We start from the raw sequence: 14814 nt of genomic DNA, 5'->3' as shown, positions 1-14814 counted from the left end.
TTTTCTCTGGTGATATTAGAATTGTCTTTTGTTCTTTGGTAAAATTCAGAAGAGAACTTGAACCTTTCTTCACTTCGTTGATGAAATTTTAAATTGAACTAGAACTTTTTATTTTCCGGTATAATATTCAAAGGTACGGTATTACTTTTTCTATCTTCCACCGAAAAATTTAGAATTGTACTTTAAATTTCTTTATGTCTTTGTGAAATAGAGAACTGAAGTGGAAGAGTTTTGTTTTCTCTGGTGAAAGTAGAATTGAATTTTGTTCTTTGGTAAAATTCAGTAGAGAACTTGAACTTTCCTTGACTTCATTGAGAAATTGTAAATTGAACTAGAACTTTTTATTTTCGGGAAAATATTCACAAGTATGGTATTGCTTTTCTCTCTGCCAGCTAAATAATTATTCTTGAAAATTATATGTAATGATTTAAGTTAGAATTAATTTTATTACGTTGTCTATTTTTTTCGTCTCGGGTTAAAGTAGTATTTAATATTGTTCTTTGGTTAATTTCTTTCGTGTAATTTAACTGTCCTAGTATGCAGGTAGTACCTATTCCTGAGAACTAGAACTTTTTATCTTCCGGGAAAATATTCACAAGTATGGTATTACTTTTTCTATCTTCCTCCTAAAAATTTAGAATTGAACTTTAAATTTCTTTATGTCTTTGTGAAATAAAGAACTGAAGTGGAAGATTTTATTTTCTCTGGTGAAATTAGATTTGAATTTTATTCTTTGGTAAAATTCAGAAGAGAACTTGAACTTTTCTTCACTTCGTTGAGGAAACTGTAAATTGAACTAGAACTTTTTATCTTCCGTGAAAATATTCACAAGTATGGTATTACTTTTTCTATCTTCCATCGAAAAATTTAGAATTGAACTTTGAATTTCTTTATGTCTTTGCGAAATAAGGAACTGAAGTGGAAGATTTTTATAGAGAACTGAAGTGGAAGATTTTTATTTTCTCTGGTGAAATTAGAATTGAATTTTGTTCTTTGGTAAAATTCAGAAGAGAACTTGAACCTTTCTTCACTTCGTTGAGGAAATTGTAAATTGAACTAGAACTTTTATTTTCCGGGAAAATATTCACAAGTATGGTATTGCTTGTTCTATCGTCCACATAAATATTTAGAAATGAAATTTTAATTTATTTATGACTTTGCTAAATATAGAACTGAAGTGGAATATTTTTGTTTTCTCTTAAAAAATTAGACTTGAATGTTGTTCTTTTGTAATATTCATAAGATAACCTGAAATTTCCTTGACGTCTTTGAGGAAAATGTACATTGACCTAGAACTTTTTATATTCCGGGAGAATATTCACAAGTATTGTATTACTTTTTCTATCTTCCACCGAAAAATTTAGAATTGAACTTTAAATTTCTTTATGTCTTTGTGAAATAGAGAACTGAAGTGGAAGATTTTTATTTTCTCTTGTGAAATTAGAATTGAATTTTGTTCTTTAGTAAAATTCAGAAGAAAACTTGAAACTTTCTTCACTTCGTTGAGGACATTGCACATTGAACTAGAACTTTTATTTTCCGGGAAAATATTCACATGTATGGTATTGCTTTTTCTATCTTCCACCGAAAAATTTAGAATTGTACTTTAAATTTCTTTATGTCTTTGCGAAATAAATAACTGAAGTGGAAGATTTTTGTTTTATATGAAAAAATTAGAATTGAATCTTGTTCTTTTGTAAAATTCAGAAGATAACTTGAACTTTCATTGACTTCTTTGAGGAAAATGTAAATTGAACTAGAACTTTTTATCTTCCGGGAAAATATTCACAAGTATGGTAGTGCTTTTTCTATCTTCCACCGAAAAATTTAGAATTGAACTTTAAATTTCTTTATGTCTTTGTGAAATAAAGACCTGAAGTGGAATATTTTTATTTTCTCTGTTGAAATTAGAATTGAATTTTGTTCTTTTGTAAAATTCAGAAGAGAGCTTTAACTTTCCTTGACTTCATTGAGGAAATTGCAAATTGAACTAGAACTTTTTATGTTCCGGGAAAATATTCACATGTATGGTATTTCTTTTTCTATCTTCCACCGAAATATTTAGAATTGTACTTTAAATTTCTTTATGTCTTTGCGAAATAAAGAACTGAAGTGGAAGATTTTTGTTTTCTCTGAAAAAATTAGAATTGAAGCGTGTTCTCTTGTAAAATTCAGAAGAGAACTTGAACTTTCATTGACTTCATTGAGGAAACTGTAAATTGAACTAGAACTTTTTATCGTCCGGGAAAATATTCACAAGTATGGTATTGCTTTTTCTATCTTCCACCGAAAAATTTAGAATTGAACTTTAAATTTATTTATTTCTTTGTGAAATAAAGAACTGAAGTGGAAGATTTTTGTTTTCTCTGGAGAAATTAGAATTGGAGCACGTTCTTTGGTAAAATTCAGAAGAAAACTTGAACTTTTTTATCTTCTGCGAAAAATTTGGAACAGTATTTTAAATTTTTCATCTCTTCGAGACAGATCTGAACTAAAGTGGAAAATTTTTATATTATTTGGAAAATTAGAATTGATTAAAAACTAATTTCTTTTTCATTGAGAAAGTGGGTGAAAAAGATAAGTACTTCAAGTTGGAAATTGGGTTTAGGAGGGACATTATGAAAGGAACTTGTTATAAAAGGATATAATAAAGAAATAAAATGTGTTAAAATTGGCGTGGGGGTTCTTGGGAGGGGGCCGGGGAGGGCTTTGGGGGATCCTGGGGCCCTTGAGGGGTGGAGTGGTCATATGGGCGCCTGAGGGGACCTTTGGGGACCGGGGTGCGCCTTGGGGGGACGGGGGAGGGTCTTTGCACGTCTGAGAGGGTCCTTGAGGACCGACTGGTCCTTTAGGAGCCCGGTGGACCTTTGAGGACCGGGTGAGGGCCTTTGGGGGTCCGGGGAGCCCTTGAGCACCGAGTGGGCCCGTTGGGGCCCGGTGGGTCCGTTGGGGGTCGGAGCGACCCGTGAGGCCCGGGGGTGGACCTTTGGGGTCCGGGGGTCCCTTTGGGGTCCGGTGGGCCCGTGGGGAGCCCGGTGGACCTGTGGGGACCAGGTGAGGGTCTGTGGGGGGTCCAGTGGGTCCTTTGGGAGCCGGGGGGACCGTTGAGGACCGGCGGCCTCCTTCGGGGTTGGGGTCGAGCAATCGGGGCCCTTTGGGAGCCCTGGGAGCCCGGGGAGGGCCTTTGGGGACCGGTGGAGGGCTTTGGGGATCTGGTGGACCTTTGGGGACCGGTGAGGGCCTTTGGGGGGCTCGGGTATGGTCTTTTTAGGGTCGGGGGCCCTTTGGGTGCCTGGTGGACCGTTGGGACCGGGTGTGGTCCTTTGGGGACTGGGGGCGGACCTGTGGGGGCTCGGGTCTGGGCTTTTTTGGGTCTGGGGGCCTTGGGGTGCCTGGTGGACCTTTGGGCCCGGGTGTGGGCCTTTGGGGACGGGTGGAGGCCCTTTGGGGGTCCGGGGGGGTCCTTGAGCACGGATTGGGCCCTTTGGGGCCCGGTGGGTCCGTTGGGGGTCTGGGGTCCCTTTGGGTGCCCGGTGGTCCTGGGGGGACCGGGTGAGGGCCTTTGGGCGCCTGGGGGCCCTGTGAGGACCGGTGGCGGCCTTGGGGGTCGGGGTTGAGCAAGCGGGGCCCTTGGGGTGCCCTGTGGGACCGGGGAGGCCCGGAGGCTTCCTTCGGGGGCGGGGTCGAGCAATCGGGGCCCTTTGGGCGCCCGGGGAGCCCGGGGAGGGCCTTGGGGGACCGGTGGAGGGCTTTTGGGGCTCTGGGGGCCCTTGGTGGCCCGGGGGAGGGCTTTTGGGGTTCGGGGGCACCTTGGGGGCCGGGGGTGGGCTTTGGGGGGACGGGTGGACCTTTGGGGACCGGGGAGGGCCTTTGGGGCTCGGGTCTGGCCTTTTTAGGGTCTGGGGCCCTTTGGGTGCCTGGGCACCTGTGGGGACTGGGTGAGGGTCTTTGGGGGTCCGGGGGGGGGGTCCTTTGGAAGCCCTGAGAACCTTTGGGGACCGGTGGCTTCCTTCGGGGATGTGGTAGGGGGATCGGAACCTTTGGGAGTTTGGGGGGCTTTGAGGACCGGGGGCTTCCTTCGGGGTTGGGGTAGGAGGATTGGAACCCTTTGGGGTTGGGTTAGAGGACCTCACAACACTGTTCAAATGAAACTTGTGTATTATAACGACCACACTCAAAACCTCCTCCAAAATCTCTTCAAAAATCTTCTTTTAAAATGTCTCTATCTGTTTCACCGAAATAGTTCCATAACCTGTCTAAAACGGTTTCGCCCAAATAATCCCTAAACGCAAATTCAGCGTGTTCCTTTGTTATTGGCATCTCTGCGTCAATGCATTTCAAATTATATGGAAACCTTTTCGCGCGCTAAAACAATTCATCGCTAAGATGTTTCTTGCCTAATTGTTTCCATGGCCGTTGGTTATTAATATCCTTTGGAGTTCGACCAGTAGAACTGTTCCCGAGGCAAAGACATTAATGATTTTGGATCTATTCCTGGAGAAATGTTTCTAGGCGAAAATTTTTAAAGTCTGACAGATGATGTCATTGATTGATTGATCTGTCAAGAAAGGGACATTTAAAGTCTGATAGATGATGTCATTGATTGATTGATCTGTCAAGAAAGGGAAATTAATTTGTTGTTTCTAGGGGGAATTATTGATTCACGATATGTGAATTGAGGTCGACAGCACAGGTGTTCTGACTCGTGACAGCACCACGTGGTTTATGGTTTTCCAAGTGAGAAACTCGTGACAGGACCACGTGGTTTATGGTTTTCCAAGTGAGAAAGTTCCTGTTTTTCAAATTCTCACTTGGAAAACCATGAAATTTTAAAATTCTCACTTTAAATACCATTACTTTTCACATTATAAATGTAAAAACCATAAAATCAGACAGAAATGTGACAAAAGTACTGGTTTTTCCCGTGATAAATTTATAATTCATGGTTTTTCAAGTGAGAATTTGAAAAATTCATGGTTTTTCAAGTGAGAATTTCATCTGTTTTTTCATTCTCACTGAGAAAACCATAAACCACGTGGTACTCGTGGGAGTTATAGGGTCACCTCTACTCCCACAACCCTCGAGGCAAGGGTTTTAAGCGATGCCCTGGGGGCATATAAGGTTTTTATAGAAGGCTTCGTCGTAAAAACTTCAAAACATGCTCATTCGATAGGAAATTCGAAGGGCTAGTACCCTTTTTAATAGTCGAAAGTGATTGGAGGGCAACTAGCCCCCCCCCCCCGCCCATCATTGCCCCCACCCAAAGCCATCCAAATTTTGTGATAGCTGTTTTGTACAGCGTAGTTGATTTCCACATAGAAAATATGTTTTTGAGAAGGAAAATCCCCCACAACCCTCACAGTAAGAGAAGTGTGTTATTCCGTGGGGGGCATCTAAGGTTTTTAGAGAAGGTTCTGTATTGCAAACTACAAAACAAGGTCATTTGGATTGACATTAAATGAGATACTTCCCGGTTTCGTAGTTAAAAATAATTGCAGGGGAACTAGCCCCACCCCACGCCCATAATTCCCGCAAACATATTGAAACAGAATTGGGAGATCGCCATTTACTTCAGCGTAGTTGATTTCCTGAGAGAAAATATTCTTTAGAGGAGTAAACTCCCCCATAGCCCTCAGGTCAGGGGTTTCAAGTTATGCCCTGGGGGCATATAAGGTTTTTAAAGAATGCGGTATCGTAGAAACTACTAAAAAAGGCTCATTCGATTGGAAATTCTATGGGCTAGTGCCCTTTTTAATAGTCGAAAGTGATTAGAGGGCTACTAGCCCCCCCCACACCCATCATTCCCCCAAACACATCCACTCAAAATTTTAAGATAGCCATTTTGTTCAGCGCAGTTGATTTCCAGATAGAAAATATGTTTTTGAGGAGTAGGCCTACACTCCCCCACAGCCCTCAGGTCAAGGGTTTTAAGATATGCCCTGGGGGCATATAAGGTTTTTAAAGAAGGCGGTATCGTAGAAACTTCTAAAAAAGCTCATTTGATTGGAAATCAAAAGAGCTAGGACCCATTTAAAATGAAGAAAGGGATTGGACGGCAATTCGCCACCCCCCACGCCTAGCATTCTCCCCAATACATCGACTAAAAATTGGCAGATAATCATTTTGTTGAGTGTTGTTGATTTTCAGATAGAAAACATGTTTTTGAGGAGGAAACTCCCCCACAGCCCTCAGGTCAAGGGTTTTAAGATATGCCCCGGGGGCATATAAGGTTTTTAAAGAAGGCGGTATCGTAGAAACTTCGAAAAAAGCTCATTCGATTGGAAATTCAAAGGGTTAGTGCCAGTTTTAATAGTCAAAAGTGATTGGAGGGCAACGAGCCCCCCCCCTACACCCATCGTTTCCCCAAATACATCCAATCAAAATTTTGAGATCGCCATTTTGTTCAGCGTAGTTTATTTAAAGATAGAAAATATGTTTTTGAGGAGTACACTCCCCCACAGCCCTCAGGTCAAGGGTTTTAAGATATGCCCCGGGGGCATATAAGGTTTTTAAAGAAGGCGGTATCGTAGAAACTTCTAAAAAAGCTCATGTGATTGGAAATTCAAAGGGCTAGTGCCCTTTTTAATAGTCGAAAGTGATTGGAGGGCAACTAGCCACCCCCCACGCCCCTCATTCCCCCAAACACATCCAATAAAAATTGTGAGATAGCCATTTTGTTCAGCGTAGTTGATTTTCTCATAGAAAATATAGTTTTGAGGAGGACACTCCCCCAAAACCCTCAGGGCAAGGATTATAAGTTATGCCCTGGAGGCACTAAGGTTTTTATTGAAATCTTCGTCGTAGAAACTTGAAAAAGGGCTCATTCGATTTGAAATTCAAAGGGATAGTACCCTTTTAACAGTCGAAAGTGATTTGAGGGCAACTAACCCCCCTCTCACGCCCACCTTTTCCCCAAACACATCCAATCCAAATTTTTAGATAGCCATTTTGCTCAACGTAGTTGAAAGTTTTGGAAATTAGGTCTTTACGGATGAAAACCCTTCCCCCCCCCATTGCCCTCAGGGCAAGGGTTGTAAGTTATGCCCTTGGGGCATATAAGGTTTTTATTGAAAGCGTTGACATAGAAACTTCAAAAGGGCTCATTCAAATGGAAATTGAAAGGGCTAGTGCCTTTTTTAATAATTGAAAGTGATTGGAAAGCGACTAACGCCCCTCTCACGCCCACCATTTTCCAAAACACATTCAATCAAAATATTGCACGCCAAACTATGGTCTTAAAATACGAAAAAATTTAAAGTATTATTTTCTTTTTCCCTGAAAAGACTATGTCAATATAAAACGAACAGAAATTAATTTAAAAACTTTTTGCATAAAATAAGTTTTTAATCAAAAAGTAAAGAATTCCATCAAGCAAAAAATGAACAAAAATAAAATCAAATAATCTACCAAGCGTGAAACTACCACAAATCAGCATCGATAAATAAATAAAACCCAAAACGAACAGAAATTACAATAATTAAACGAGTCAAACTCAAAACGAGCAGAAATTAACAAAAGTTGGGCGCAAAACCCCTATGCCCTCCCAAGGCCAGAAAAAAATTTGCACTTTACTGAAAAAAAAAACAAATGAATGTGCATTGTCAGTTTAATATACATAAACTGATATTTAGTAATCAAAATGTTTATATTATTTGATTTATTAAAGTTATAAAAGTAAAAACATTTATATTTGTTCAGTGAAGTGCAAATTTTGTTCTAGTCTTGGGAAGGCATAGGGGTTTTGTGCCCAACTTTTGTTAATTTCTGCTCGTTTTGAGTTGGACTCGGTTAGTTATTGTAATTTCTGTTCGTTTTGGGTTTCATTTATTTATAAAGGCTGATTTGTGTTAGTTTCAAGCTTGGTAGATTATTTGATTTATTTTTGCTAATTTTTTGTTTAATGGAGTTCTTTACTTTTCATTGAAAAACTTATTTTGTGGAAAAAGTTTTTTAAATTAATTAAATAAAGAAACGAGAGAAACCCGTAGGGTGTTTCTACGCTCTGAATTTAACAAACTGAATTTGGTGCTAAGAACTCCTACCATCAGCCAGGGCCGTATCCAGGATTTTTTCGTGTGTGTGTGTGTGGGGGGGGGGGTACAAAAGATTTTTTCGGAGGGGAGGTACACAAAAAAATCTACAAATGCATAAAAAAATTTGTTTCGGGGGGGGGGGGATTAAAACTCTATAACCCTCTCCCTCTGGATACGGCCTTGCCGTCAGCACTTTCCTCTAGTCACCTGGATTCGCTTTTCAAGACTAGCCAGCTCGTGTTTTCTCACAAAATTCAGTTTAGGCAGCTTTCCGCCTGTCATGAACATATGATGGACAGCTAAGTCAGCTGAAAATAACCTCCTTATGCAACTTCCTCTGATACACAGCTTGACTGTTCTAAATAAGAGAGGTGATCAAAGGTAACTTGATCATACAACTTTCCTCGTTTCAACGTTACGTTGCTCTCAACTTCTGAACTCATTTAAGGCACCTGAACGGTTGAGAGTTGCTCATAGTTAGGTATTTAATGGCCGATCCATATTATAGTCATATTTGTGGATAAAATCAACATTTCGTACGGTTACAACGCTAATAATACATCCCATTCTTAATTAATTAAATTGAGCAATGTTCAACTTTTGAGCGTAAATATTTCTAATTGACTATTCAGAATAAAGCTTTAAGGAATAAGTTTATAAAATTAGAAAAGATGGATGCTTGGAATAGCTGTTTTCGGTACTTTTCAAATAGCTGGTACCCACGCGATATATTGTAGATGCTAAAGAAAACTAGCCAACGGGTATTTGTCAATAGAGAATTGGATCGCAAACCATGGTTTGTCATTGCGATTTGTTTCTAAACTATTATATTTTCATTATATTTTGTTTTATTTCATTATCATTAACCAAACTTGACTTCTCGCGTGGGTACCACCTAAAGAAAAGTACCCTATTTTCTTGTCTCTATGATATCTCTGGCAAAAGATACAAAGACATAGTGCTAGTAGGCAATCGTGAGAGCGATTTAAAGTTGGTATCAGGAAAAACCTATATAATTTGTAAATACGGGTTTTTTTTTAAATTTGCTTTTTTAGCAACAGCCGCAACTATAGTGTATAACACAGTCCCAGTTTTTAAAAGTTCAGCTCGAGCTGTTTCAGTTTTTGTTCATTTTCATTTTCAGTTTTTTTGCAGTAAACAAGTTATAGTGTAAACACTGCGGTACATGTAATGTTTTCTGTAAAATATTCACATGCTCCTTTTTAAGCAGCTTCGAAAATCAAAGCCTAAAAATTCGCCAAAACTTAAGCCAAAACTGAGCTAAAATTACATCGCCGAAAGGAATATCCGCATATTTGTTTAAATCAAACAAATGTTCTCACAAGTTTGGTGAAATACCAAAGATCATCAAAATTTTTGTATTAACCTCCAAGTTGACCTATTTGTGGAAAAAAATCACTCACTGCTTCCAGTGCATCATTTGCATCCATGACAAATAAAAAAGTTATTCTTTTAGTCACTCCCTTCTGCAGAAACGTTGACATTTTCAAAATTCGAGATGAACGTGGGAGGATTGCAATATGAGCGGAAATACTGAAACTTACTTAAGAAACAGATCAATTTGTTTAATCTAATTAGTTAATTTTTCATTTAATTTATTTAATGTAAGTAAAATTTAATGAAACCGTCGGAATTTTAAAAACCAATTCGGTAAATAAGGGTTTAATTTTGAATCAGTCTAGTGAAGTTGTCATGATTCATTTTCTGACGTGGTCCAATTCGATTTAGAGAGAGAGCCAGCAAATGGACCTATTTATTTTATAAATCATATTTTTAAGGGTTAATTTTTTACTTAAAACTTCCTCAATCGCACCACTTATTGTATCAGTTTCAATTATCAGGTGCTTGGATCTTAGATTGTCTTAAAGTTAAGGAAATTAGAAGTAGTGTTAAGTAATTCTATAGATAATTGCCTGTAGTCGAGAGACTCGCTGCTAAGCGGTGACGCAGAAATACAACCATTAAAACACAAATAATTGTCGCTACAAACCACAGTTTATATAATTATCCAGTATGATCTTTCCCTATCTCACCCATTATAAAAACCCGGACCAAGGTGCGAGTGCTCCAGAGAACGTTTTTGCAGATAGAAACATAGGCGGCATCAGATCTTTTCACGGGTAGACAAGTCAGACTGTGATCTAATCGGAAACAAGTGGAAACCCGCTATTACGAATAATGCACTTTGTTGGAAACAATCGGAAACAGACTAATCCGCTAATGCCGAAAGAAGTGGGAGGAGCTTTTTGTTCGCACCAAGAACCAGAACCAAGAAGACCAGAAATGATCTGCGATAAGCTTACTGGATAATTATATGAACTGTGCTACAAACTAGCAGAAGCACCTTCCTTAGACCTTAGCTCCTCCTGTACCTCCAGAGGCACACAGGGCGTCCGTTAAACAGCCTCCAATCATCCCGCAAATGAGCTGCGGCGTAAATGTCCTCCCACTCTGGGATTAAGGATGCGTGAAGGGCTCTCCTGTCCCGCTCATATGTCCTGTGAAGCGTGTTTTTGTGCCTTCCTCTCCGACGCGTGCCGTCTGGTTGCCACTGGAGGATCATATTCGGTAGTCTCGATCTTGGCATACGGATAATATGGCCAAGATAGCGCCATCTTCGTTGCCTGACTACATCAGCGACATCAGGCTGGTTTGTGTAGCGGCGAATTTCCATGTTTGTTATCCTATCCTTCCAGTTAATGTTTAGGATACGTCGAAGACAGTTGTTTTCATATGCAGTGAGTCGTTTTTACTGCTCAGCTGTGAGTTTTAAAAAATCCATTGCGTATGTCAAGATAGAAAGGACGTTGCTTATGAAAAGGCGAAGTTTTATCTGAAGTGAGTACTTCGCTGATCTCCAGACTGGTCGAAGTCGTTGAAATGCCGAGCTTGCCAGGACTATTCGTGTTCGCAGTTCTTTTTCGGAGTCGCCACTAAACGAGACGGTGCTGCCAAGATATCGTAAGTCGGTGACTTGCTCTATGCTTTCAGTCCCCAGCTGAATATTCATCGGTGAGTTAGTGGCTGACATCGCTTTGGTTTTGGGGGCATTGATATGTAACTGCTCCGCTCTTTCGCTAACTTGCATAAAAAGTCTTGAAGTTTGCTTTTGTCTTTCTCCATCAATCCAACATCGTCTGCAAAGTCGAGATCTTGGACTAGTCTGCCTGCAATTTTGATCCCGTATCCATCAATTTACCTGAATATGTAGTCCACTAAGAGATTAAAGAGGAATGGAGACAATACCCGTTCTTGTTTGACACTTGTCATCACTTTGAAATACCTTTTATTTCCTTTGGAGGTTCTCACGCAGCACTCCGTGTCTTCGTACATTGCCATGATAAGGCAAACCAGCTTCTCAGGAATACTTTAGAAGATCAGGTTCCTCTATACTATTGGATGGTCTATGGAGTCGAACGCTTTTTTAAAATCCACATACAATAGATATAGACATTAACTCCATTCATTTGATTCTTCAAGCATGGCCCGCAGTGTGAATATCAGATCAGCGCAAGATCCTTTTGGTCGGAAACCATGTTGCTCCTCGCGTAAATGCGGGTCTAAGGCAGCTGAAGTTTTGTCACGATGATTATGTAGAAGAGTTTTCCGGGTATCAAGAGGAGGCTGATGCCTCTGTGATTTCCAAAGACTGTCGCGTCTCCTTGTTTGAACAGTTTAATAATGGTTCCTGCTCTCCAGTCCTTTGGGACTTTTTCTTTTTGCCAGAGGAGAGAAAAGAAGACTAGCCACACTGAAAGGGACCTGCGGATCGATGACTTGACCATTTCTCCAGATATACGGTCACTACCCGGAGATTTTCCATTCTTTAGCTTTTTCGAGGCTGAAAGGATCTCGTCCACCGTTGGCTCGTTTTCATTGATGAGAAGATCCAAAAATGGGCTGTCCGGAATATCTGGTGGAACAGAAGGGGACGGGCGATTGAGAAGGTTAGAAGCACATACTATTAGTATGAAAAGCAATAAAAAACTTTTAAACACCAAGGTTCTCTACAGTCGTTTCTCAATATTTAGCAAAAAAAGGGGTACGTAAATCAGTATATACAATTTAAACCATAAAACGATTTTATTGCAAGGGCTTTTCAAACGGCTCTCCCGTAAAAGAAAAAACAAACAGAAAAGAAATAAACAATCATAGGAAAAAACATACAACACGTAATGGTATAAATGAATAAATAGATTTTAAAGCAAGTAATGCTCAGATTAAATATGCCAATCAAGCTTAAGATATGCCAATCTTTGCTATTGAAGCATAAATTAAACTCAAAACGAACAGAAATTAAATAATGCAAACAAAAATAAGTTCATAAGTTCATAAGTTTACTAATCCACATTCATAAACAAATAAATAAATTAAACAACACTCACGCTGGAGAAAACCTATGAAGGTTTGTGATCACGCGAAACTCCACGTAACTACTTACCTAATAACTCAACTACTTACATAAACCTCAACTATTTAATTAAAACTATTATAAATAAACCAAAAATAGATAAACTATATCCTATATATATATATATATATATATATATATATATATATATATATATATATATATATATATATATATATATATATATATATATATATATATATATATATATATATCATATATATATATATATATATATATATATATATATATATATATATATATATATATATATATATATATATATATATATATATATATATATATATATATATATATATATATATATATATATATATATATATATATATATATATATATATATATATATATATATATATATATATATATATATATATAATAATAATAATAATAATAATAAAAAATTCTCTCAGTGTAAAAGTCTAAAACCTACAGCATCATTGGCGCTTTACTGAAAACCAATTTTATTCCAAATATTTTCTTTTGTATTTAATATTGAAAATAAACATTATAATTTAATGCAAGGGCTTTTCAAACGGCTCTCCCGTAAAAGAAGAAAAACAAGAAGAAGAAGAATTGATGCAGTCGAAGCATTAGTCGTGTCTGTAATCTACCGGATATATAATTACATTATTGGAAGGCTGTACGAATTTTGAAATTCTTGATAAAGTAAATAAATTAACTGTATTTAACCTTTCTTTTTTTATTGTTCCAGGCTTTTCATTATGGTGTGTTTGCTGTTTTTGATGTACCACGACCTTGCTTGCGGCCATTACAAAGACATGAAAGGTCACGGGAAGTACTTCTCCCCCCTGCGGCAATAAACGTTGAGGTATTCAAATTGCACATCTATGCTCTCATAACAGGGTTGGAGTGGAAGATTGGTTTGCACATTAAAAGTTCTTTACAGTCTAGAAATGAATGCACAAAGTGTACTTTTCAGCCAGGGCTGCCACTGATCCAAGAAATAAGATCACAAACAAATGATCCGAACTTTTTTTAATGAAGTAACATTTACTTCATACTTACATCAATAGATAAGGAGAGTTTAAAGCATGGGAAAGAGTTAAACAAAAGTTCAACATAATGATTTAGCTGCGTGTTTTTCATGCCAATGGGGGGAAAAGTTTGGATGAAATGAAAAAGAGAAGAAAAATGGATAGGGTGTAAGGAGGGACTCTAGACAATTTAAATTAAAAAAAAAAAAAGTTTTTTTTTTAACTGAAAGCAAGGAGCGACATTAAAACTTAAAACGAACAGAAATTATTCTATATATGGAAGGGGCTGTCCCCTCCTCGACGCCTTGCTCTTGACACTAGAGTTTCACTCTTTCTCACAACTCTATTTGTTAAAACAATAAAAAACTTTAGCGTAAAGAGCAAGGCGTTGAGGAGGGGATTTTTATTTAATTTAATTAATTTCTTTTATTATTTTTTATTAAATTTTTCTATTTAATTTATTTTTTTATGTAATCTCTGAACGTTTTTGAATTAATGCAGCTTTGATTTTGGCTCACCGTAGAATGGAATTTGCATATTAATTTTACTTTTTTTTTGTGGCTAAATGGCTTTCTCGAAATTTTGATCTGACGTAACTTACGAAATAACTTACGCACCGAACTTCTATATTCGTATATTGTATTACGTAACTCAGGGGTTTTCCCCCTAGTCAATACCTCGCTCTTTACGCTAAAGTTCGAATTCTGTTCTAATTCTTTAAGAATGACCCTGAATAACAAAGGCCTTTTTATTAGAATATATAGCTTTTTTTAAAGTATTAAAAAATCTTTAGCGTAAAGAGCAAGGTATCGAGTCGAGGGAGAACCCCCCTCATATACGCAATAATTTCTGTTCGGTTTAAGTTTTAATGTTGCTCCTTACTTTCAGTTAAGAAAACTTGGTTATTTTGTTTAATTTCTGATCGTTTTCAAATAATGCTGGGAAATCCGGTGGTGCCGTCATAGAAATGTCCCTTCCCCCATGACAAAATCCTCCATGGAAAGATCCTCCCACGTAGCCTCCTCCTCCGACCCCCCTCCCCACCAGAAGAGATCCCTCCTGAAAACGTCTACATACTTCCAAGTAACAGACACTATATGTAAACAATGGGCAATGTTCATAATTTGGAGCCCTTCCCCCGGGGACTGTGGGAAATGTTTTTGACTATGCTGAACAAAATGGCTATCTAAAAATTTTGATCTAATGACTTTGGGAAAAATGAGCGTGGTAGGGGGCCTAGTTGCTCTCCAATTTTTTGGTCACTTAAAAAGGGCCCTAGAACTTTTAATTTCCGTTCGAATGAGCCCTCTCGCAATATTTTATGTCCACT

The 14814-nt window shown here is 38.3% G+C and overlaps 1 protein-coding gene across 2 annotated transcripts in view; it reads left to right on the top strand.

Moving 5' to 3' along the window:
- The window catches only part of anchor (integral membrane protein GPR155 homolog anchor), a 192906-nt gene that overhangs the window by 62669 nt on the left and 115423 nt on the right, over positions 1-14814 (top strand). For both annotated transcript variants that reach the window (XM_089093622.1, XM_089093621.1), the window contains exon 3: positions 13202-13318. In XM_089093622.1, coding sequence (XP_088949748.1) covers positions 13202-13318 — 117 coding nt within the window. The remainder of the gene's footprint in view (positions 1-13201; positions 13319-14814) is intronic.

The sequence above is a fragment of the Artemia sp. Qi Xiang Cuo genome, chromosome 8 (assembly GCF_049724085.1).
Source record: "Artemia sp. Qi Xiang Cuo chromosome 8, ASM4972408v1, whole genome shotgun sequence".
NCBI lineage: Eukaryota > Metazoa > Arthropoda > Branchiopoda > Anostraca > Artemiidae > Artemia > Artemia sp. Qi Xiang Cuo.
This window is presented reverse-complemented; position numbering and strand designations above follow the sequence as displayed.